This window comes from Heliangelus exortis, chromosome 6 (genome assembly GCF_036169615.1).
Source record: "Heliangelus exortis chromosome 6, bHelExo1.hap1, whole genome shotgun sequence".
NCBI classification, from domain to species: domain Eukaryota; kingdom Metazoa; phylum Chordata; class Aves; order Apodiformes; family Trochilidae; genus Heliangelus; species Heliangelus exortis.
In genome coordinates, this window is record NC_092427.1 from 27,965,926 (window position 1) to 27,992,785 (window position 26,860).

The 26,860-nt window shown below is 39.3% G+C and overlaps 1 protein-coding gene across 2 annotated transcripts in view; it reads right to left on the reverse strand.

The window, feature by feature from the left end:
* CERS6 (ceramide synthase 6) overlaps window positions 1–26,860 on the reverse strand; it is a 108,496-nt gene that overhangs the window by 67,343 nt on the left and 14,293 nt on the right. For both annotated transcript variants that reach the window (XM_071747448.1, XM_071747447.1), the window contains 2 exons: window positions 7,801–7,906; window positions 5,290–5,420 (listed from right to left, as the gene is read on the reverse strand). In XM_071747448.1, coding sequence (XP_071603549.1) covers window positions 5,290–5,420; window positions 7,801–7,906 — 237 coding nt within the window. The remainder of the gene's footprint in view (window positions 1–5,289; window positions 5,421–7,800; window positions 7,907–26,860) is intronic.

Here is a 26,860-nt window from a genome sequence, read left to right on the forward strand (position 1 = left end):
ACATATTTTTGCTTGCCTCTCAAAGCTCATTGTATTTGGCAGAGCTTTAAAAGCTGACTTAGGAGGGCCTGAGGCTATTAAAAATTCAGAGCTAGATGCTTTTTCATGCCTATTTATTTTCTAGTGCTTTACTGCTACACACAGAGCACAGGCTGATGAATTCTTTTATGTGGTTTGCTAAGATTTGAATCAGCAAAGTTCAGAATTTCAACAACCAAGCAGCTGTCTCAATTTCTTTCCCTTGTACAGTTATTTTTCCAGTTTCATTTTGTAGGAGAGAATTACTCTGCTAGTTGAGAAAAGCACTATGGCAAAGAAGTTGCAAACTCTCCATGAAATTCTCACACAAACGCGCATGATAAGCAGAAAAAAAAATTCTGTATATATCTATATCTACCTATACACACGCGCACACATACATGTACATCTGTAGATAGATAAAATATCCCCAAAAGCAACATGCATAAGTAGTTTCAGTCCTTAAGAAAAATAACTGTTCAGGTAAGGAAATGAGACACAGATTCTACCCTTCCCTACATCCAAACTGAAGGACTTACAAATACAAGCAAGCTTCCTCAAGAGAAGAATGAGGAAAAAAAATTTTTTGGCTTTTCATTCTGCACATTTCCATTTTTTCGCATGCAGGCTGTTGCATAAACTCAAAAAAACTCTCTTGGCCATATGTTTCTGCCAGCCACTCCTTGGAAACCATGTAAATGTCTCTAATAAACAGCTTGCTGAAACGTACATAGCTGTAGAACAGACAAGTGATGAGCCTGATGACATTCCAAAGTCCCAGACTAGTAACTCAGTGCATCACATATTCTTTACCTTTGCTCCAGACAACAAAGTGGGAGGACAGGATTGCTGCTCTTCCTATACTATTTTGCCTTCCAGAAAAGCAGACATGCCTACACACTGGTGTGAGCAGCAGCACAAGACACCAAAATCAGGAAGAAACTGGAAGTGGTTTGGGAATCACTACTGCATTAGCTTAAAAAAAAAAAACAACAAAAAACCCACATTTCTGTCCTAGAACCATGCTCCACTAGAGTCACTAGAACATTTGATCCAATTTATACCACCTGCCTATAAATAGATTATGGTCCCCTGCAGAGACAACGTTTAGCCTTGTAAAGTACTGCAAATACTCCTTATGCATACCACTGAAACCACACAAAAAAACCCCTCAGTGTAGCCCACTTTCTGTGTTTTCTCATGCACCGCATGCTCAAAAGTAGAGCATGAGGTCATTACCCTACTCTTGTCCACGAGAAAGGTCTCTCCTTGATGTTAGGCTGTGCCACAGGGTCAAAGACAAAGAAGTAAGTCAACAGAAATGCAAGGTAATAGAAAAGTCCACTTTGTACATTCAGTTCACCACCTTTTCTTCTCCTTTATGTCCCTTGGAACTCTCAGTTCGAGGAAAGGAGCAAAACTGCCTAATCTGTTCCCACAAGATAAAGAAAGGCTATAGACAGACTCTCCCCTCCAGGTAATACAGTAAGCTAAGTGCCTGAGCATTACAATCTAAGGTTCTGCTAGCCAGATGCCTTGCCCAGTGACTACAAACACTCTGCTGTTAACTCCACATTTTATGTCAGAATCACCGAATCCTTGAGAAACAACCTATTAATTTGTTGTAAACTAATCCTCAGCACCCCATTTATTACTGTCTTTCTGACTAATACTGAAGTCTCACCATTAGTGATCTCAATCAAATGGCACCTTGTCTTTCAGACTGACACACAAAACTCTATAGGGTGATTGCTGGTTAAGGTCCTTGAAAAAGAACTTATTTTCACTACCACGCTGTGGTACAGTGCCTATAGACAAGGCATTTTATTACTGCCTTTTTATCCATGTAATCCCCATCTGTGAATGCTCAGGTCATATGACAAAGGCTGTCAGCAAAGGAATGATTCCATTTTGAAAAAAATGTAGGTTTTGAAGTTTCTCTGCACTCTGGTTAGGACATGAACTGAAATTGTTTCAAAGGAGAGAAAAAAAAAAAAAAAAAAAAAAAGAGAGAGAAGGGGTAGACAGTGAGAAATCTGAAATAAGAATAATCTAATTATTAAATTACTGGTTTAGCTTGTGTTGTCATTCATCCCAGCCAACCATGTTTATCACTGAGTTGCACTTGAAGCCTTTGTCCTCTTGAAGCTTTAAAGCTCCTCTGCCTTAGCTAGTACTGACACTATTCATTTGGCTAGAAGGATAAGGCAGCCAGAAACAGCCTACGGCCCTTCTGGCACAGCTGCCTTCCCCTTTACATCATGGAAAAGCCACTGTGGGCCCAAGGATGACTTTTTCTAGCAGTGAGTGGAATCATCTTCATGTAAAAAAATTTGGAGCTCTTTTTAAGCAGCTCTACATTTGCTGTGGGTTCTGTCACTTTTCTTCCCAAGTCAGTCAGTCAATGCAGTTGCCAGCAAAACTGAAGCCTTCTCTGGAAAGACAACAGCAGCTCAGCAGCTGAAGGTGTAGGCAGGGATTCCTGTCATTTTCCTTGCTCTGTGCCTGCTTATTACGTAAGGGCACATTTCATTCTCTGTCAAGGCTATGATACTCTCCACCGGCAGTGGAGTTACTCAGTTACTAAAGACTTGGAATAATCCCATTCCCACAACTTTCACAGGAACATGTGCTTTAGTCAGCCAGGAGCTCTGAAGCAGCTGCCACACATGGACTTGTCAAGCAAAAGGCCACCCCATTGCCTCAATAACTGTAAAAGGCTACAGGCCTCATATGGAAGAATTCCTTTGCTCCAAACACACTGAAGTGAAGCACTAGGCTTAGTGCCCTGATAGGCAGATTTAATTAGACAACCATTTACACCCCTACTGAGAGGAATATAAGGGCACTCCTGGCTTCTCAGTTCTATTCTACCTGCAATCAACTCCACCCAGCACATGTGATGGGATGGCTGGTGGCACACACTGCACCATTAGAATTGGCATCAGGGCAATGTACACCACAGTCGGATGGATAGCACCATGTTCTCACAGCAGCAGGTGTGTATATGGAGATGCAGAAGTGACTCTCACAAGACATTCTGCAAACCACAAGCACAGAGAACCCGAAGTATCCACTTTTATTTATGCCATTTTGCTTCTTTTTGGACAATTATTATCATTACTATTGAGTACATATATTGTAATAATGGCTCTCTCTAAATGAAGATGGCACTTAATTCTGTCAGCATAAGTTAATGACATTCATTACACCCAGACTTTGCCTTCCAGTTTGTATCCATAACTCTCATCTGTACACTTTTTCACTGAAATTGCCACTAAAGAGCAATTTCAGCACCCATAACTTTCCTCTATGTGTCTGTGTTTCATGGTATGGTTAAGTTTTTTTCTATCTCCAGGTAAGCCCAAATGTGCTATCACTAATGCAAGAGAGTGAAGTCTTTGAACTGAGTTACAGAAGCAAACAACTATAGCACTCAAATAGCCTAGCTCTAACAGTAATACAGGTTTATTTTTTTCCCAAGATTCCACAGCTTTTCCTGCAAGCCAAGCAGACAAGTGTATACTTTAATAGCTGAACCCTTATACGAAAAAAGGTGGCTCATCACTGATCTCAAGAACTATTAACTCAAAGACCACCAGCTGCCAGCAGCAGGATGAGGAGGTTTATCTATAATCTCACCCTACCTGGCTTTATTAAATATTAAGTAAGGTGGATTTTAGCAGTAAATATCAAGGAAAGGCTAGAGCATTCTGACAGTTAAGTTCTTCTGTTTATTAAAGGGAACAATCTTTAGACAATTTATCTTTCTTCTTTAAAATTAAAAGGACTCTGATTCTCTCAGCTAGAGAGACAATATGCTGAACAGTAACTCCTCTAATTGCACATCCTATTCAGTCTGAAGTTGAAAGTAGGCATCAGGTAAAAATATTTTTAATCTATGACTTGGCTTCAGAAAAAAAATGCTTTCATTAATTATTCAGGACAATATTATTTACTTCCCTGTATGTGTCCACAGGAAAATGAAGTTTAAGAAAAATACCTAGGAAACCTACAAAAGGAAAAAAGTCTGAAATATACCTGGAAGATCTACACAAATGACACAACAGTATATTCCAAAAGTAGTTCTATTTATACACACACACCTCTCCCCCTTCTCTGGCTGTTGTGCAGTGTTTTTGAATACTCTTGCAATTTCTTAAAGAAATACTTTTAGAATTGTTAGAAATTAAAAAAAAAAAACAAAAAAACACAGGAAAAAAAAGAAACTAAGATCTGCTTTCAAACTTAAACAGGCTTCCCCTATTTCTGTTGACATTTCTACCTAATACTTCTTCCCCAACTAACAAAAAAGTGTAACTAGAGTTTTAAGCCAGCAATAACACAACTACTTGATCACCAGGGTATAATAAAGCAAATACTTGTTTATAGTCTCTGCAATATTGTCAAGTCTCTTAATTTGGAGCATGAAAAATTTGCCTTAAATGCATGACCTTCCACATCAGAGGAACAACATCCGGCAGTGCCACTGAGCCGAGTCTTGGAATGAATGAATCTTTCAAATAAATCTGTGTTGTTCTTTGTGTTTTGTTATGAACCCAATGGCTATTGGTCCTCCTTTAAGAAAACCATGTAAATATTTTAAGTAGATTTAGTTTTCCATACTCTTTCAATGCAGGCTAAGTATTAATAAGCTAAACCTAGGTGGCATGGAAATGTAACTCAGATAGTAAAACCAATGAGTCTAATCAGAAAAATGGCCCTTATGTAGGGAACCAATTTGAAGAACAGCCAGGTGCTCTGAAAGATTCTTTAACACTAAGTCCTGGCAGGCGAATATAAGCTTCCTAAATATAGTGTAGGAGCCTTTAGCTTCTCAGAGTCTGACACACCTAAGGAAATAGGTTAGTAAAAGGGACAAGTCTGGAATGAGAAAAAACAAGGGATTTGACAACCTAATTGGCTTTTATCTTTACTTCTGCATCTCAGGTCTCTATCAGGTTGTAAAGCTAAAGACTATGTTGTAAGGATAGCTTGGTACCCTACCACCAGCTTATTTGTCTCACAAGATCAGGCTGGTGCACTGACAGTATAGAATTACAATTACTCAATCTCTGAAATCCTTTCACCATTGAAAGGACAGGAAAAGTACAACCTGCCTCCTTCAGGAGACAGAACTGTTTTTCTCATTCAAGAAGCTATATTCTACTAATTTCTATCAATTTCTACCAGTGTACAAAAAAGAAGAAGTGGAAAAACAGATGAGGGCACAGGCTCAAGGAGACTCAAGAAGAGAACACACATCCTTACATGCTCTCACAGAACTTTGTAAGAGTGCTGGGCTTTTCCTGGTTGCGTCTTTGCCGAAACCAACGTTGAATGCTGCGTACATCCCAGTCCAGCTGCTTGGAGAGGCCCTCCAGCCTCTTCTCATCTGGATGCTAGAAAAAAGAGAAGGATAAAACTTATTTCTTTGTCCAATTTTAAATGTAGAATAACTGTTACTGCCTCTCAGTGTCTTAGAGGCTGCTTGTCAGATACATGGACAGAAATAAAATTGCTTTGACAGAAATAAAATTACTTTAACAGAAATCTCTGCTGGCAGATCCACATCAAAATGCATTTACAGTGACTATTACAAATCTAGAAGGACATATGCTGTAATAATGCATGCAGATTATTACTAAACTTAAAGGAGATATAGGAAGAAAACTTGCTTGAAACTTGGAAAGTGATTATAAGTAGGGATAAAATGCACCTCCTATCTCAAGGAGAAGGGCTTGCATCTCCCCTCTGCCTGGCATCTGCTATTCCTGCTCCAACCTGCATTAGGGTCTTTGTCCTACTGACTGCTGCATTAATAAATATTGTTTGACTGACATGGAAAGAAGATATATCCCATGATTGTGAATGTTAATGTTAAAAAATGACATTATTAAACAAACTGACTTCAAAAGGAATACCACCTTGACAACAGGAAGAAGAATTTTTTCTTTAAAATTAGCTTCACACAATTATTCTCCAAAACAGAAAAATATGGAACTCTCATTCCATTAGAGTGGTGCAATGATAAGGCAAGAGAAAATGAGTTCGTCCTTAATTTGACTGCAGTACAGGCTGCATTTCCAATCATGCAGCAATTCTACGTGTACAGTGCTGCATGAAGACATTTATATATTTATACATATATACATTTATACATTTCTCTTGACCATATCCATTTTTAAAGAAACAGAAAAAGCTTTGGGACAACTTATTTTCTGGAAGTTTACTTTATTTCTGCAAGGCAGTTACATCCATTGAATGAGATGCAACAGCTGCCACTATAAAGACTTTTTAAATGGTGCAAGATGTAAAACAGTAAAGCTTTCATCAGGCTGAAGTTTCATTTATCAGCCTCCAGGGAAAGCCAAGAAGGAAAGGGAAGGGAAAGGAAGAGACCAGAGAAGGGTGAAATATATCAATGAAAGACTAAGGAAAGCCATTCAAAAAACAAATCAAATGACTGATGCAGAACTGGGGAGCTTGACTAGAGAGAACTGCTCCATGTGACTCAAAATAAGGCAGCTAGCTAAACAGGATAGGTTCTTTAACAGCAGCCACTAGCCAGCCCTACCAAATTCTTGTAGGAATGCAAATACTTTCCCTTGGAGCTCTTTCTACTGATCTCCACACAGTGGTTACTGGCAGCCGTGTGTGCCGGCTCCTACCGTGACACACAAGCAATAGTTAAACCACACACTCAGGCCCTCTGTTGCACTAGCAGATTCTGCAAGGAAAAATGGGGAAAAAATGTTTTAAAAAAAAAATCCCATACTTTCTCCAGTTGAGTCTGAGTGACGTGTTGCAGCTTTTAGAAACAAAGTATGTGTGATTCCCTCTCTGAAGACAAGACAAAAACCACACCAAGTGCCATGGTGCTCTCATGATAGGGTAGGACACCCAACAAGACAAAGTCATGGTATATTTCACTATCCTTCTAATTTTGTCCTCTGTGACTGTAATAGTTTCTCAAGTCTAGGGTGATGTCTTTGCTGTAGAGTGCCCAGCTGCAGCCTATAGCCAAAGTGGGACTGGGAAGCTCCTGCAGCACAGTTGTTTCATCATTCTGGCCTCTACAGGCCTTTGCACTATAAGGCAGCTGACCACTGAGGTCTCCAGGAGGTGCTAAAAGACACCTGATCACTGCTACAGGAAAGCTGAGGATGACACCAAGGTGTAATTGAGTTGTCCTACACTGAGAGCTGTAGAGGCAGACGTAAGTGGTGGGGTAAAAAACAACTTCTCTACCAAAAAAACCTGCAAGGTCTAACACACAGTTAGTTTCCCCACCTTTCTATCTTCTTCCACCTCCCACCCCAGTTTCAAAGGACATTCATCACAATGTAAATGGCTGAGACACCAGCAGCCCACAGCAAACTGTGATCAGGTAGTACTTCTAGAGGAATAGCTTTTAAGTGTCATGGAAAACACAGAAAGGAAAAAAAAATCTAATTTTGCAGAAACTCTAAAAGATAATAATAATAATAATAATAATAATAATAATAATAATAATAATAATAATAATAATAATAATAATAATAATAATACAGATGGCCAAATAGTACCTACTAACTTTTTTGATTAAAGGCTTACAGATGTCACAAAGGGACACACAACTGCTCCAGCTGGCACACCAGTGACAACCTGGACATTTGATTGTTCTGATTTTATGTGTAAAAATGCAGCAATGCATTTAGCAGTTAGCTTTGTTTTGTTCAGATGCAGCTTATAGTGCCAAATGCCACTTCATAAGGTAAATGTTTTTGTAAAATACTCCACCTTTGTAATAGCCGTGAAAACTTTTTCCAGGATAGCATTAGGTTGAGCTTTCTGTGGCCCATTGGCTTGGACTTTAAGGCCTAAGGCACATGGTTTAGCAATGAACCTGTGTGAAACAGAAGAGAGAAAAAAGAAAACAAATTAAATCCTTCTGATATTTACTTTGTTACTGTTATCAATCAATAGAATCCGTACATATGCAAAAGTTATAAGCCTGCCAACAAAAACAACACTTAGCCATGGCTCTCAAAGGGAAGCTCATACAGGTGATTACATTGCAAAGTAATGTCACTTTGAAAGATAAAAGGAACTCCGCAGAGCACATGAAAAGGAGGATTTTCTTTCATGTCATGGAAAAAAAAAAAAAAAAGAAAAAGGATCTACAAAGGCATGACAGGAATGCCTCCTAGAGAAGCACCAACTAATGAAAAGAGCAGGGCAGCTTGCAGAGATGAGGAGCACATAATATTCTCCTCCAAACAGCCTTTTCCATAAATCAGTTTCCAGAGTAGCTACTGCCTCAGGACTCCTTTAGCACAGCAGATTTTCAAAGTCCTTAAAAGTAGTAATCACTGAAGCTGCCCAGTCAATATAATCTTCTAAACTAGAGAGTTTAGTGTTGAGCTCTGCCTCAAAGACTTTGCTCTTCCTCCAAATTCTTCTGAAAAGCTGTCACAGTTCCAAACACCAATCCCCCAGTGCATCCAGTTTACAACCTGGGTGTCTCTAATATATTTTAGGGATTAATTAAATTGCTTAGATTGCATTCCCTCAAAGAACACCACACCACCCATTAAAAACTAAATTAAACCAAAATCCTCATACAGCTCTCTTTCAGAAATTTACTTTTAATTCTAAGGAGCTGTAAAACGCTTCTAGACGTGTAACAAAAGAACTGAGAATCTTGGCATCTATGTTCATGTTTTGTACCAAAAGTCTTAAAAAAACCCAATAAACCAATCAGAATTCCAGACTTCTCTATTAAATAAAATCAAGCATTTTCCTGAAGAGAAATCAAGAAAGCCAGACAAGTCAAGCCTAAGACAGACAGTAAAGGGGACGTCAATCAGTATGCAAGCCAATTTTACAAAGCACTACAAGGAAACACTTGTAAGTAGAGATAGGGCAGAGGAGTGTTGTAGGTGGAAGAAAAAAAAAAAAAGAAAGAAATTAAAGACAACTTCTTCATCAGCCTCATGCATTCAGAGGAACCCAAGCTCAGCCTTCACCAGTAACAGCAAGATCAAGAAACATTCACTAAATAAACACAATAAAAATAAAAATTGTTTCAGAATTGTCTGGGCACTTGCAAAGTAAATCTTCTCTAAAGTAAGATTTTATTTGTGTGGTTTTTGGGGGCATATTGGTTTTTCAGTTGGTTGGGTTTTTTACATGCATACATCTTTCAAATTCTATTTTCTCCTTTTGCTGACTGAAGGAATAAGATATCCATGATGTAACTGCAACAGAAAGGCAGTTGCCTAAAAGAACAAAAAAGTATATTTAATTTGGTAAAGTCAAAAGCAGATTTAAAAGCCCCAGCTAGAAAAATTCTACACGCAGCAATTCCAATGAGTTCATACTGAGCTGATCTTCATTTAAATCTAAGCAAACCAGCTGGGTTTCCTTAAATGCCATTCTTTAAATGACATGTCTTGTAATGAGTCTAGATAAAACCAGGATGAAGCACAGATACAGTGTTTGTCTAGATCTTAAAAAGAGAGTTATGATACTAATGTTATACCCATCACCTAAAACCAAACACATTTTCTGTTTCAGTTGGATATTTTCTAAACAGGAATATAAGTGCTTCTTCCTTTGCAGCTTGGTTTTTTTTCTTCAAGCACTGGAGAAATGGGCCCATGACCCAAACCAGAGCCAGTCCACAAGGACAGCAAAGCACAGTGAGGACATGTGCAGGACACAGAGCTGCAAGACGTAAGAAGATCTCAGGCAGCTATGGCTGGGAGAAACCAATAGGAAAAGTTTAAAAATACCACATTAGGGTCTCTCTCTCTCAATATGATCTTTTGGTCATTCTCCACTTTTAGAAAAAAGCTTTTAAAACATCCCCTCAGGGGTTTTTAATTCCTAGTAGGACACTCAAGGGAAATAAAGCAATTCAAACAGAAGCATTTTATATGCTTGCAATACTGAGCAGGTCTGACCACCAGCATGTTGAATACATGAACCATGTCCATTTATTTTCCTTTGGTGCAAGTAGTAAAAATTAAAAGGTATATTTTCCTTTTCATACAAAACCTTAACAAATTAAAGCCATTTTTTGCAGTATAAAAATTGTTTTTCCAAGGTTAAAATAGAACTTTAAAGTAGAACTTAATAAATAGGATCCCAGATATCACAGATGCCATAAAAAGCATCATTAACATAATTCTCAGTTTCTGTAATAATTTAAATTGATTCATAAGTAAACAAAAGAGAATTAATGTTTGATACATGCACAGACTATGAGCATTTTGCCAAAGGCAGCATTTCTTAAAAGCACTATTCATTTTTTCCATTTCTGCTAATGCTGTTCAATTCCCCAAGCAGTCTTACTGAAACACATGGGACTATTTATTGCATAAGGTACTGCAATTAAGAGGGAAGAACTATTGTGAGAGAGAAAGGGGAGGAGAACTTAGTATATTGCCAGATATTCTCTTTAAAACATGTAAATATGAACAAATGCCACACTAATATCTCTTTTTCAGTGGATTACAGTACAGCTGAATTGAAAGCTGGTATTCAATTACACAGGAATTAAGAGACAAGCATTTTTTGCTGAATGCAGCCCCATCTATTCTGGGTCTAGAAATGAAAGACCAACACAAACAAGGGAATTAAACTCCGAATTCAAGAACCTTTTTATAGACAGCTTCCTCATTCACAGACTAAAGCCACATTTGAAAGCAAAACCAAACCAGAAGCACCCAGCCAGGCAGTTCAGATAACGTGGGTTACTGCAGAGCGCCCGTGGGGAAATACTCAGCATTCACAGGCTCTGTCTGCCTGAAGACAGGCACCAGTTCTGAGGGTCCTGTACCAGCTGAAGGAAGACATGGATTTGCATTTGGGATCCTGCCTCTTTTCCTCAAATCAGTCATTTACAACAGGAACAGCAAGACCTCAAACTCGGAGATCAGTTCTTTACAAAGGGGTCAGGAAATCCCTTGCAAAATGATTGTCCTCATCTCCTCTGCAGCACATGAATGTCACATTTCCATACCAGCTGATCAGCTACCATTTCTGAGCTGACCACAGTGACTGCCCTTTAGCAAATCCATGTTGGTTTCTCAGCAGCTTTGAAGTTGCTCAAACCACCACAGAACCCACAATAGGTAAATAGATGTTACAGTTTTTTTTAAACAGGCTAAAAGGCCTGTAAGAATTAAGGCTTTACAAACAGGGCAAAAATCCACATTAGGCTAATAGGGTTAATGAATATTTGATTCATGTGATTAAATATGGTTGGGTTTTTTAAAACATATGGGGAGCTATAAAGAAAATATTCAATGGCTTGTCATAAATTTTCCATTTAAAATTATCAGTCTTTAAATAATTGACAGCATTAGCTGGCAACACTAACCAGTTCAAATCAGATTTGCATTCCTTCTCATGCCCTCTGAAGTGATAAAGGAGTACTACTTTGCAGTGCTTATTTGTCAAATGTTTTTGCTCTATTTAGAAACTCACCTCATTTCACCAAAATTCCCTCTAGAACAAGACAGCAAAAATCCAGAAATTAAAACCCATAACAATTTGTCCATCTTTAATGAGGTAAAGAAAGTAAACAGAACAACACCCCCCCCCCCAAAAAAAAAGACAAAAAACCAAACAAACGACAAAAATCAAGCCAAACCAACCAAACAAAAAAACCCACAAAACAAAAAGCCAACCCCCAAACCTCTCTTCTCCCTCCCAAACTCAAACCCCATGAGCTGATAAGAATGAGGCACAGGAATGGAGGAACAATAGTGTAGGAAAAAAAAGGTCTGTTATATATTTCACCTCCCCCAATCTTATTAGGCTCCAAATCCAGGACTAACTACCAAAAAAGTAAGCCTCTATATTTTTTTTATTTTATTTTTTTAATTTATGGACTTCTATCAGACATAATAGGCTGTCCTGCCATCCACACACAATATATTTATAAAAGTGTGCCCATAATTTTCCTGCAATATGTTAAATTTTTTATTTAAAACGTTCAAACTGTGTGCACTGAGACAAGTAACCTGTTTGCTCTTTGACCTCAAAATTTTTCCTATAGATTGTGAGTGATGCCTGAATTTGCCTCTGTTTCTGACCTAAGTAATTTCTTAGTTTTGCATGAACCATCTTGCTCCTCCTGAGTCTTCTTAAAACAACTTTTTCTCTCTAGGTGTAGTACATTTCAGTGGCCAACAGGCTCTGTAAAATCCTCTTCCCACATATTAGTAAACCTTTTTTCCTTGACATGTTTCAGGCACAGAAAGCTTTTTCTCTCTATTTTGTGGCCAACTTCAACATGGAAGTTCACTTGCAAATTTTCACTAGTCCAAGAAAGAAAACCTAAGCTAATGCACTTCAAACTTTTTGTAAAAAATGTCTGTTGATAACAACTTGAAAGATTCCCTTTTGGCTTTCTTTTTTATCAAAAGTAGGTCATATTATTAACCAACAGACAGGATTAATGTCTTCTTATTACAATCCAAAACTTAAGGAGCTCATCCATCCCATGACCAACCATCTATTTGCTGGGAAGGAACCTCCACCTGGCACAAAGCATCTGCAGAAAACCACCTACAGAAAAAAAAGTCTGCTGACAGATTAAGAAACTCATGAAGCCATCAGGCAGAACCCTGGCTACAAAGTCCCCATGCACACTGAAGATAAACATTTTTGCTTTAGCCTCTGATGTCCACAAAGACTGACTTAATTGCTTGCCATTGCACAATGAGAGTTTGAGCTCCCTTTTCTGTGCTCTAAACAAATCCACATGGAGAAATTTGAGAAATTTACGGTGAAAGTTAAGTGTGCAGAGCATCTCTGAATCATCTGGAGTATAATGAACTCTACCTGGAGCTCAAACCAGGATAGTGTATACTCTGATTATTTACATGCAGCATCTCTGTGAACCTGGTACAAATCTCTCACTTGGAGAGAGGCACAGTTCAAATGGTGATTGCATAAAAAGATTTCTCATGTTGCTGACATCATCCAGTTGTGACCTCCATAACTAAAATCCCAAGCAAGTTATTCCTGAAAATCAAGTAGGTCTGTCAAATCTTAATTTCCTATCACTATACTTACTAATGCCAGAGAAGATAGTTATAACCATCAAAAAATTCCCTCTGTGCTACAGAGGCACTCAGATCTGTTTTGAAGCATTTGGCTCCACTTTTGAGAGACTGATGCAGAACAGATTTTCCCAGCTCATCTACTTTGTGCTCTCTAAGAACAGATTGTTCCAGGGCTTTATGATTACCATTGTTAAACTTGTTGGACATCACTTGCTGGTTTTAAATAGAAAGAACCTAAATCTGCTCTAACTACAAGGATGAGTGAAGGCAGAGGAGGATTGTTTCTGAGGTCTAGATGCTCAGCAGATTTACTGCCATGACATTCTAAAACAATTATTGAATTTGGTTTGTTATTTTTGTATAGCTGACCTGCTTGATTCAGAAGTTACTTGTATTACTAATAAAAAATAAAGCAGAAAAGTCTTAACAGCCCTAGGACAAATTCAGTAGATAAATAGGGTAGTCACTCCAGTACACCTATCCCAAAACTGATTTTGGCCTTGAGTCTCCCAACACCTTCTGCAATAGAAGGTTCAGCAGGATACAACATCAGAAACACAGGCAGGGGTTGGTTAACCTCACCCAGTGGCTACACAGGAAACATCACTATAATTTGTTGGCTGTGCTGGGAAATGGATCCCAACTCCTACAATTAAACCTTTCAAGCATCACAAGTGCCCCTGCGAGGGCAGCATGAAGGGGAGCTCAGAGCCACCCTCCTCCCAAAATTACTTCAGAAAAGTATACATATACATCCACCTCTCACCTGTGATGTCCAATGCTTTTTGCTCTGCTCTTGTTAGAGATGCATTAGCCATTACTCTCATACCAGCATCATTACCCCATACATCCTATCAAACTAAGCACTATACTGTGGAATCCACAAGTGTTTCTAAAAAATAAATGCTAAGCAGCTTGAGAGAACTCAGCTTACTGAATTAGTGGGGTTTTGGCTTTCTTTGGCTCAAATTATGAGACATCATTTACACTCACTAAAATGGGAGGAAAGATTGCTAGAAAATCAGTACTTTAGGGTGGTTTATTTTTTCCAAAGTTTTGAAAGCTTCTTGACAATGTTTTGACCAAAGAAACCTCCCCAAACTGCAAACATGTTTTTCTACAAAGTGTTTTATGTTTCATTAAAAGGCTTTAAAAAAACAAGACTAACCAAGCAGAAAAATCCCAGACAACCCATGCACTGATCACCAATGTCCTGCTAATTCCGAAACAGAGAGCTGGGAAGCTATCTGAAATCCTTCCTGACAAAGGACACTGCTCATGCTGCATTAAAAAAATAATCAAAGTAGACATCAAATTGGCAGTAGCAAATGCATCCATTACAATACTGGACCTCAGGGTGCACAGCTGGCAGCAGCCTGCAGTGATGTTGAATGCTGCTGGAACTAATGGTGTGGAATGCAAAACTGCTCATCTTAAATAAGGAACCACAATCCAATACTTAGTGCATGTGCTTGCTAGGATCTAGTGTGGGCAGAGTCCTAGAAGCCAGTGGTGGCAGAAGCTGATGCATCTTTACACGTGAGCTCTATCAGGTTTGCTCCATCAGCCAGACATCCCTCTGGAATACCAGTCACCAGGACTGGTATTCTGCCACAGCCCCTGTAACACCACTGCACCATTCCCATGCATTTTTCTCCCTTCTGACAGAAAATACTATTTCCTTTATTATTATAACAAAGATGGATATAAAAGGCAGGGTAAAGAGTAGCACTACATCTCATGGAAGTGTTACATACACAGATGTATGAAACTGCCCCTCCTCTACTTGCAAGAGCAATGCTTTACCTTCAAAAAGGTTTTAGCTAGTTTTCAGCTGGGAAGCAAAGTGTCCTGTAAATTCAGTGTATTATCTTAGGAAAACATCATTCAAGTCCAAGCATCATGCAAGTGAAAAATGGTTTTATACAGATCACTTTTAGGGAAGAAAATCTGGTCAAAGTGTTCTGCTTGGGGACATTAAAGGACTCAAGGGCTCCCATTCAAAAGTACCTTAATGTAATAGAAAGTTTCACTTTACTGGTCAGTCTGTGAAATGTAGCTGTGACAAAAAAAAAAAAAAAAAAAAAGGATTCAGTAACTGCACTTCAGCTTGCAGGCTTATTTTAAGTAAATAAAACAAATTATCCCATCATCTAGCAGCAGTATTATGAAATGTTTTGTCCTACATAGTTACTATTAAGGAACATGACTGACCCATACCATTAAGTTGCTGTAAAATGTTTTAGTTTTTGCAGCTGGATTTCTCACACATTAGCCTGCCTTTTCTTTTTTTTTTTTTTTTACTTATTATATGTACCTCAAAGTCACATCTCACCATGTGTAAAGTCAAAAGTAATCCCTTTATCCCAAGATTTTTCTCCAATCACATAAAATACAACCAGTAATGTGCCTGGCCTAAGCTACTGTTGCATGTCTGCTAGATCCCATTGGAAGCTGCAGGGCAGACCCCACTGATCCAGATGCCCTGATTCCAGTTCCTGTTCACACACGCTGCCCAACCCTTTTACCTCACTGATTAGAGAAACCTACTTAATCCTTTCTTTTATGAGTGAAAAGGTTAGGGAGGAGTCTCTCTCAAGATGTAGGTCTGTTTGTAGCAGGACTGACTGAAGCAGAGGGTGTTCAGCCACTGATTTGTGAATAACCCCGTGCAGTCCTTGCCACCTGCTCTCCAGTTACTCATCCAGTTAATAAGTTACCAGGAAAATGGGACACAAATGTAGGCCAAGAGCTTACAAACAGAAGTAGACATGTTTTCCAAACATGGAAGCATTCTTAGTTTGTTTTTTCATATTTTTGATTGGTTTTTTATTTTTTTTATTTTATATACACACATATATATATATATGCATATATAAAGTTGTAAGTATTTCAGTTTCTCCTTAAACTCTGTGAGACTGAAGAGCTGAAGCAGGGAGAAACTGCATGCTCTGTCCAGAATAGCAACAAGAACTGCATAAATGTAGAGGAAGATGACAAATAAGTATTTTTGCAGCCAGATGTCTAATGCTTTCTTTCTTTGTAATGTCTAAAAATAAGAAGTTCGGTCACTCTGTAACTTTCCAAGTGCAGATGAGGGAGAGGGAGGGAGGAATGCAAGGGGAAATGTTCTCCAATCCCCATCAGCCTCCCACACACAGTGCCTCTTTCAGCTGCCTTCCACTGGCATCATCAAGGCTGTAGAAGGACTGTGTTGACCCAGTGCTGAAAGTACCAATCTCATCCTTTTTACATACAGTAAAATCAGAATACGCAAGTCAGGGTCAGTGATAAAATTCAGATCTCCAGAATTCTAGCCCACTGCTAAAGGTCAGCAGAGACAAAAATATTCTCCCAACTTTTAAAAAGCTGCAGCTTAGGGACTTTCTAGACCTAAAAAGGCATCTTTGGATGCAGCAGTCCCCAAAGACCTGCCCTCCTCAAACTGCACCAGTAGCTCAGTGAGCTCATGCAAACCTTCAACACCATGTGGCAGAGCACCCCAATGTGAATTCAGGCCATCTCTCAATTTTCAACTTTTCTCCCATTAGTTTCATTTCTGGTCCTTTACTTCTTGCACTGGGTAAATATGAACAGTCAGTCGTAATGCATCTTTTCTGTGACTCTCTTGAACCTTTAGATTTGTTTCCTGCTCTCCTCTGCCACCTCCCAAAATACAAAGCTGATACATACCACTATTTCAGCAAGTCTGGGACAACAAAAGTGCTGAGCCAGCCATAAAACCTCTACAGATGAAATATACGAGGCCCGAATGAGATTAAATCCTGGACAGAGGAGGGCAGGAAGAAAGCACACTAGAAAGGGAAGATCAACAGTTGAACTTTTAAATTGCAGTAGGTCACCCTAATACAACGAGTCTTATAACCCACCAGGCCCAGGCAGCATTACTTTGTCTTTCCCATTGCTCACATTTTCAATATGTAAGCACAGAAATGAAATAAATTTCGAGCAATACCTGTGTCTACATTAAAGATGTAGCCAAGTCATACCATTCACCGGCCTCTTGGCACTTACACACTCTATTAATGCAGCTGTCCTTCATCCACTAAGGCAGCTTTCAAGATGCAAAAGGAAGCTGCAGTTACCTGTCACTTGGACATGACCTAAAAGTTGCTAAGTGTCTCAGAGCAACTGTCTGAAGAAGTAAAAGCCTCAGCAATCATTTTGATAAATTACATAACACTGCCCAGCAGAAAGCAAATGCTGCTTCTCCAGGTTCCTTCATGGTAGTTCTTAACTTGGTCATTAAGTGATAGCTCATCTCATCAATCTCCTCTTATTTCCTCATTTATTTTCCTTACCCTAATCTATTTACTATCAGGTGACAAAATAATGAAGGCGGTAGTTAAAAATGCCCAGTGTTCACTCTAACAACAATCAGTCCATCTGTTATTATTACAAAAAGACCGTAGCAAGTCACAGAACCAGAAATTTTAGCAATGCCTTCCCAGAAAATATTACAAGGTGTCTAAAATATTGAGAAATTATACTGTGCACCTAGAACAGGAACTCATCAAGATACACTGGGTACATTTTTGTAAAGTAGAGAAGACAGAAGATGTTTTATATTCAATGGAACATTAAAAAAAATTTTTAAGTCCTCAAAATATTTTAGTGCTTGCCTGGCTCAAGGATCCCAGACTGCTGCTTTCTTCCATAGGTCCTGCAACCAGTTCCTAAGCAAGGGCAGGTGCTGCATGACTGACAATGCCTAAACCTATTCTAGATTTGCATCTGGAGTTTTCAGCTACATTCAAAGCCAGCACAGAGCAGGCTTCCCCAAGCTGTCCCCACCTGCCCAGGCACAGCATCTGGAGCAGGACCAGCCACCCAAAGCACTCAGGCTTCCTCACCCACCCTCATCCCACCCTGCCCCCTTTACTGCAGGTACAGACATGGAAGATTATTAGGGCTTCAAGAAACTTAAGACCAGCCCTACTTGCCTACCAAAAAGGCATCAAGTTTTCAGCTGGATCAGTGGCCTGATCCAGTTCATTCCAGCAGCACAGCATCAGTAAACTGAGAGATAAGCAAACCTGAGCATGAACTCTATAGAAGCACAATTTAAGCTATCATAGGACTGCATTCAGATTTCTGAGGTGGAGATACAACTTCAGTATCTCTTCAAAAGTACTGTCTTCTGTGAAAGGGCATTAAAAAGCATACTAGGGTACATATACTTCAAAAGAATTGCTATGAATTAGTTTTTCTGGAAGAAGTATTTCAGCAAAAAAAAAATTAAAATATCTATACAAATGCTCACACCTGCAACCTCAAAAAAAAAAAAAAAGCCCAAACGGACCCTTTTTGAGAAGTGGCTTCTACCTTCACTTTCTGATCATTAAATACCACCCAGATTGACTGAAAACTAAAAAAAAAAAAAAAAGCAACTAGCTCTCACTAGCTTCCAAGCTTTCCTGTACATTTTTCACCTTTACCTTTCCATTCTATTTCAAATAGTTGCTGAATTTTCTTACTGCTTTCCTGTTTAATTGGCATCTCTATGGGGCATTCTGCTGGAAGGCAGAGAGGCAATCTGGAAATCAGCAGTGGCTCTGCATACACAAGTGCAGAGCAAGTAGTCTTCCAGATGAACTTCCTGACCCTCTATGTGCCCCATCACCTATTGGGAAGCAAGGAAACCAGTGCCTACTGGACTGCAAGATATACTGCAGCATTCAAAATGCAGAGCTTTTGTCTTCTGCCTTCCATACCAAGACTTTCCCAAAGTAAAATCCACCATCATGGGCAAACAGCGAGTCTTGCACACAAAATGTTCATAACACAGCTGACAGGCATCTCATTGTACTCCTAATGTGCAATAAGCAATTAGTGATAGGACAAAGCTGTACAAGAACAAATCCTATTAACAAATAATAGGATTTGCTTGTGGATCGCCAAAACACCACTTTAGAAACGACTCCCCATGCTGCTGCTGCCAAAAGTGACAGAGGGAAGGGAGCCTTGCAGCACAACACGATGGATGGGGAGCTGCCACCAGCCAAGCCACAGGAGCTCACAGCATGAGCAATGTTGGCTCGGTCCTTTAGACAGCAACTGAAAATGCTGCAGCATGTGTCAAACAAAAGAAAAGAAGTAATCTCATTTTTGTGGTATCTGTGAATCATTTACACCTTGGATCCACTAGCAAGTGTACTTTGTACACCAGAACACACTAGAAACTGCTACAATCCCATTTTCTTTTAGCTCATTAGAAAAAAATTTTGTCAGCAACTTGCATGCTCCGAATTCAAATGATCCCACAAAGGACACCTGTCTTAAAATGTGATTGATTCCCTCCTAGCATTAGTATATAACTGCCCAAGTGTATCAGAAGAGAGTTTTGAAAAACAAATAAATAAATGTGGGTGGGTGGGTATTTGGGCAAGCCTGACACTGTACCCCTGTTCCCCAGTTGTCACTACCGTAGTGCCCTAAGTAAGTGATGATGGTAACACAAGATGTTGCTCCTTTTCCCAGGCAGAGCACTTGTGTACCCTGACAGGTCACCAGACACTTGTAAGATAATAGTTATTTTAAGCCTTTAAGTGGCAATTATTGTTACTCTTTGCATTTCTGTTTAGGGATGCTATATGCCTTCTTATCGCCTTGGGACTGTTACAATGGTCTTGTTTATTTAGTTGTTTGAAAGCAGTTTCTTCCACACACTGTGACCAGCACCACACAATGGAAGAATTGGACTCTGGTCTGAATTGGTTTTGTACCTTCTACTGTAATATGAAAATTGAACTAGTAACCAAAATTGATAACATACATGGTTAGAATCATGTCATTATGGAAGATTTTTACACAATTTTAAACAATGAGTTTTGTCTTTTAAATGGGTCAACAAGCAATAGTTAGGATTATAACTGAAAAGCCAAAAGGAAAAACATTCTGCCTTTAAAATAAGCTGTGGCTAGGCTATGTGAGGGTACAGATTCAGAAAAAAAAAAAAAAACAAAACAAGGAAGACTTCTGAATGCACAAGAAAACCTAGCTCAGCCATGCAAAGCCACCCAGCAGAACTGAGACACAAACACTCCGCCTTGTTGGGGATCACCTCTTCCAAAGGTTTCTAGAGCTTGCACCATTGCTCCAGGTACTGAAGTGAAAACTGAGCACTCTGGTTCACATGGAGAATTCAGCAGAAAAAGCACAAAAGCTGTTCAGCATGGTATCTGGTAAGCTGGTCTGCCAACTCAAATGGAAGTGACAGCCAGCCTCACACCCAGCTGGGCTAAAGATTAGCAACATGTAATATTGCTGCATTTGAACTGTGAGTGCTGTATGCTTGGTGAGAGGAGGAAGAAAGGAAGGATGGAACGGGGTGAGGAAACACCCAATCACTGCAGGACTCATTTTGAAGATCTACCCATACAGCCTATCAGCCAAGGCAAATATGAGCCTTTGTAGCCCATCATATGTGATCCACCAGCGTGCTGCTAAGACCCTCACACTTCACTGCTTCTTCACTCCAAAACATTCAGCATCCACATCATTTAAGTATCTACTCAGTACCTGAAACATGGCAAGGCTTTGCAAGCACTGGGCGCACTTGATAATTACCAGCCTTACACAGAATAATCAAATTTTGCCTTCCCTTGAGAACAAATTGGACAGGACATCTATATCCAGGATACAGGAGAAAGTATTACAGCAAGTGTTACAGACTCTAGCTCAGAGTGGGACTTGAAATGTCAGGCCTGCAGGCAGAATGCCTCAGAAGGATACTTGGAGCATCTCCTGAGAGTGGGCACCACCTTTCAGCTCCTAGGCTGACAGTCAGTTTCTTGACATGTATGCCAGTTAGCATCCTCTAGAGAAATGTTGTGGACACAGCCCAGCTTCCTAAGACTGCTGCCACCACACCTCCACACAGACAGGAACACAAAGAAAACCAAAAGTCTTCAGAATATCCAGAATTACAGTATAATCACAAATTTTACTTCAGGAGGGGAAACAGTGATGAATCTACTTTGCTGCAAGATCAGCTTCTACCTCAGCTTTGTTTAGCTTCATGTGCACAGCATCATCATGACTCCTGCAAAAAGTGAAAAGTTTTTTGTTTTACACACTGAAATACTGCAGGTAAGATGAAAACGAGAGTGTAATGTCACATAGCTGCCAAATACACAGGGGAGAATGATAGGGGGGCAGAGCAGAAAGCAGAATACTCCACAGTAACCCAACAGAATTGAGTTCCCTTACCTCCTCACCATACATGCACATATTCATGGCACTATACAATGAAAACAAAATTTTACATTTCAGCCCACCAAATCTGAACACTCAGAACAAATGCAGCTGTTATGCAGAGAACAAAAATAAATAAAAGCTATCCTAAAGAGGCAGATTTATAGCGGAATCTGTCTGAGAGCCACGCAGATTGAAAAAACTAGGTCAGATCTTTGCTAGCCAGCCTCACTGCTATTCCTCCCTGGCCCTCCTCCTATTTATGTTTCAGTAGTTAATGAAGAAATCAAATAAGGAAAATGAAATAGACCTATCACGCAGGTCTCAAATTACTTCTGCCTGGTACATGGCTGAGAGGTCATCTATGAAACTACAGATAGAAGGGGGGAAAATTAAATCGTTATTGTCTTTCCAATTCACAAATCCTAGTCCTAGAGCATATGTACACAATGCTTCTGGGGTCCATTAGCAGATGAACAATGATACATATTGAAAAATAAAATTGGAGGCAGGAGGGCAAGAGGCAAACAAAGATAGAGGCTAGAAAGAAGCAAAAATAGAGGAACTGCTGTGCTTCTGCTTTTGCTGTGCTTGCAGCAAAAAACCTACAGCATCTGCTGCTTTTAATGACGTCTTGCTAGTGTATTTTCTACAGCTTCATTGAGTGTATAGTTTTAGAAACCTCATAAATATCTCCCTTTTGACACATAAGAATTACAGGAGAATGGACTCGCATACTGAAAGTGATATATTCACTGCTACAGAAGCATAAGTGCTTTTTTAAAATCTTCATGAAATGTAGAGAACAAGTCAGTCCAAATTCAGCTTACTCATATTAATTTCTCTCCTTCTGTTGCACAGACAGAAGGCACTCTGTTTCATAATCCTAAAAAAAAAAAAAAAAAAAAAAAAAAAGAGAGAGATACCCCAATTCTGCATCATCTGAATTCTAAAACAAATCCCTCTCCATTTCCACCATATGCAACACGCTGCCTGGCAAGTCACTGCAAGAAGGCAAAGAAATCAGCTTTCTGACTTTCTGTAATAATGCCAACCTAACTGGTCTGACAAGCAACATATCACAGCCTTCCTAGGGCTGAGTGCCACGGGATGCAACGCACTGGGGGAATGTTGGGTTGTGCCTCAAGTGGGGTGGGGGAACCAGTCCCAAGTCTTAATGACAAGTACCTCCTCTGCTGCTGGGAAATCCATCTTGCAAGCAGCTGAGGGACTCCAGTAGAGGGAATGAAAAGCTGGGGACAGAGAGGTGTGTGCTGCTGTTAGTCAGGACATCTCACTCATTTGCTTTGACAGAAAGTAAAAGTCACTGTGGAACTGGACTCTTGCAGATCTGGCTGGCAAAATACACGAGTCTAAGCCATTTCAGCCCAAATTAATGGAAATCATCCTAATATCTCTTTCCATACATGTCCTCAGAGAAATTTCTACTATGATACTAAACCTTTTTTCTCCCACCAGTAAATGTGGGACTATCACAGACCACCTGGAAAACCCATTTGGACCACAGTATGGAGCGAGCAGCCGACTACACAGAATGCCTCCTAAGCACAAGAACGTGCATGAGGAGCCTTTGTCTTTGATGTTTCTTTACCTTTACCCTTCCTGCCTTTGCCTAAATTCTTTTGAAGCCAAAGCTATACTACACATAACTCAGCTAAATCAGCCCCGTCTGGCCTTTCTTTTTGAGCTGGATCTTACCTATAGGAGTCCCTGCTGAACTTTCACTGTCTGGGATAATTTTTTATCCTTAATTCAGCAAGTCATAAACAATGACTGACTCAGTAGCATAGATAAACAGTTATGAAAATCCTGAGGAAAAGGTCTAGATTTTTCTTTCTGGATGTTTTTTGTGGGTTTTGTGTGTTTGTTTGCTTTTGGCTTGCTTTTGGTTTCTTTGTTTTATGGTTTCTGTTTGCTTGGGCTTTTTTTCTTTTTTTTTTTTCTTTTTTTTTTGTCACTGAGGGGGGAGGCACTCTGGACCTGAACCCAACAGGACACTTGGAATCTGGACTTAATGAGGTGCAAAATGCAATTTAACAAGCTCTGCTTGATGTCTACTGAATCACAAAGTAAGTAAAAAAATGACAGTGCTGGGATTATTGAGGTGGGCATGAGGAGCTAGATAAAATAAGGTAAAGAAAAGAAGCATTTGAGAGAAAATTGACAAACTAAAACCATTCTGGAATCAGTACACCATTTGGTAGCAACATCCAGCATACTTTGATGCACTCCAAACAAAGCCAAAACTCAGTTTTGAAGTCTGTACCTTAATGCTTAATCCTTCGTGAGCAGCCCTAATGCATGATGGTCTAATACAGATCTTTAGCTTCTAGAAAATTTGAAGCTTTGTTTTGTATCAAGCCTTTTAACACAGATCAGATAAAATGCTTGTCCTTTCCTAGATGATACTTCCTTTTTTTATCTTTAATTTTTAAATACTGCCCCAGGATGGGAAACACCATCTGATACTTAAAAGGGTTTTTTTTCCCCATCCTGTTGAATAGATAAATTGTATAATAATTCAATCAGCTTCATTTGCAGATACATGATTTCTTGTTTGACAACTCAGTCAGAAACTGGCCTTGCTCTTTAAAGTTGGTTAGCTGAACAGCACTGTAATCTAGTTTTGCTTTCTATATAGAATAAAGTTTATTTTTACTTTTAAACTACCAGCTGAAATTTCCTTCATTTATTTAAAAAGCTACCAATGAACCAATGTTTTATACAATTCAATGGAAATTCTTAAGAACAAACTTATTTGAAGAAAGCAAAAGATTTAAATTGTTTAAATTGCTTCAGTTAGATCATTAAAACACCTTATGACTGATACTCTAATTACAAAGTTAACAGAAGATCTCCCTTTATGAAAGAGGTTTTTCTCAACAAGGAAGCAGAAGTTTGTGGATTTCTTTCCTAACACACAATTATTGGGAAAACACTCCAGCAGTCTTTCAGAGAACAGCTCTTGTTCTTTATTGGGTTCTTGCCATAAAGAACATCTGCTACATCTAGAAATTAATTGCTGAAAACATCTTGTGCTTCTAGATGTTCCAAACAATCATAGCTGTTCTGGCTTTCTAAAGAACATTACCATTTTTCTCTTATAGTGGCACACATCCACATACACATCCTCCCTCACAGTATAGCATAAAGCAAGAGCAATTATTTAGCATTATTTTTCATGTCATAAAATAAACCTTTAGTGCTAATCAAGTCATCAGAGCAGCACACTAGGTTTCTCTAGATGATTTGAACAGTAATTTTTGTACCATGATAGCCTAAGGATAAGAAAGATGCCTCTAGCAGCTAATTGAAAATGCTCTCTATCTTGATGTCAGGAATTCTATCACTCTTGTTTTATCAACAGCAGAGTCTGACATGAAGTTGTAATGGGCTCTTTCCAGCTCAAAGAAAAGGCTGAAGTGCACTCTAAAGAACTCTTTGCATGTAACACCATTTCTCTTTCCCCACAAAAGGCCCATCAGATGCAAATTTCAGCTTTTTACTCCCTCTTCAAGATTTCCCATTCTTCCTGACTATATTGACATACTGTGGTATGTCACCTCCTCTCACACCTCAGCTGCAATTCCTCTGGTTTTTTGAGCCCTCAGTTTAGCAATCAGAAATTGGCTCATTTTAATACCACCTACCCTAATGAGAATTTTACAGAAATCTCTTGTATTTACTTCTGGTGTTCCTGGTCTTTCTAAACAGCCAGGGCTCTGGTCAATGACGGTCGATGGTTCTGACAGAAGTAAGAGTACTGACTTTTTTCTACTCAGACTCAGGGAGTTATTATTGACTTAATTTGGATAGATTAGGATGGGTGCCATCTCTCCCAAATATCAGATTTCTGGATGCCATCAGCAAAGATAAATAGGTATCAGTCTGTAATCATTTTGGGTCACATTAGCCAGCTGGCATCTTTTCTTTCTTGTTTCTAATCTGTGTTCATTAAAGATGCTGCAAGAAGGTGGGGCTGGTGTCTGGGCATGCTACACCCTTCCATGTGGGAAAGGATTGCAGGGATACAAACACTATGGCTTTCTACTGCCTACTTAAAAAAAAAAAAAAAAAAAAAATTGTAATTCTGCTTAAGAATTTTCGCATCTGTTCCAAGTACAAGTACAATTTGAGGCATACAAATCCCAAATACATCAAAGCCTCCTCCTCCTCCTTTCCTGGCATAATAGTGTTCTCATATACCTCTGAATTTAGAGGTGTATCTGAGTGACACAGTTGCAAACGCACGTTGTTTCTGGTGAGAACAAACAAATGGGCATGCCTGGTTACACCACATTCTTCCCAGGTGTGGGACATACACACATACATCAGCATCATGTTTTCCCCCTCCTCAAACTGTATCCTTAGTCTCACTCCCCTCTCCCACGCTCCAGAAAACATCAGTGTGATCCTTCCAATTCTTCCTCCCTGCCCCATTTCTTCTTCTGGTCCTTAGCCTCTCCATTAACAATTTTTACCTAGCAAGTACAGGAGGAATTTGGGGAGTAATTAGTTCCTTAAATTTTAAGTTCCAAATAAGCAACAGAAGTGTCAAGATACTGAAGACCAGCAGATTGTCACACCACAAGCCTTGTGGTTGCTGCACTGTATTTCCACAAAAATTATTTGCATTACTCATACACATGAGGGGGTTGATCAGTCATGATCTGTCATTTGAGATGCAAATATTTATTGATAGCACAGAAGTATTCTAACTTTTGTGTTTATTACTCATTATTTTAACACTGCTTGCTAGAAGGCTTTGGAACACCAAAATCACTCAACTTGTTCTGCAGTAGGACCAAAAGAACTTACATTTTACGACTATTTCACTTACATTACAAATAATCCAGCTTCTATGATTCTATGAACTGAGAGCTGAAATACACTGCAGTTCTGTATTACTGTCATAAATAAAGCCTAAAAGTAAACCAAGTCCTTCATTAAAATTACAACAATCGCAGGACAAGAACAATAACCTTGTAAACACTAACTTGTTATACCCTGTCCTAAGTAGCATTCAGGTGTCCAAAAGCAGTATCAAAATACACATTTTAATGCATTAGAAAATATATTTCTTTTTAGTCAGAGGACTGATCTCATTGGTACAGAGCACCTTCAAGATCATCCAGCTTCAGACCCCTGTCATAGGCAGGGACACCTCTCACTAGACCAGGTTGCTCAAAGCCCCATCCAACCTGGCCCTGAGCCCTTCCAGGGAGGGGGCAGCCACAACCTCCCTGGGAAACCTGTGCCAGTGTCTCACCACCCTCACGGTGAAGAATTTCATTGTAATTTCTAACCTCAATCTATTATCTTCCAGTTTCTTGTTCCAGGTCTCTTGTCAAAGCAGGAATGAGACTGATGGCATTTCTTCAGAAGCTGATGCTTTGTACAGTTGATGGCAACTGTCAGTCATGGGAAAAAAAACATCCCAGAAAACTCAGGTGTGAAGGTGAAATTTTTCTTTCTTCCCTTCTATCCACATATATCCCACCCACAATATGAAGTTATTCAACCTTCCAGAAGTCCTGAAA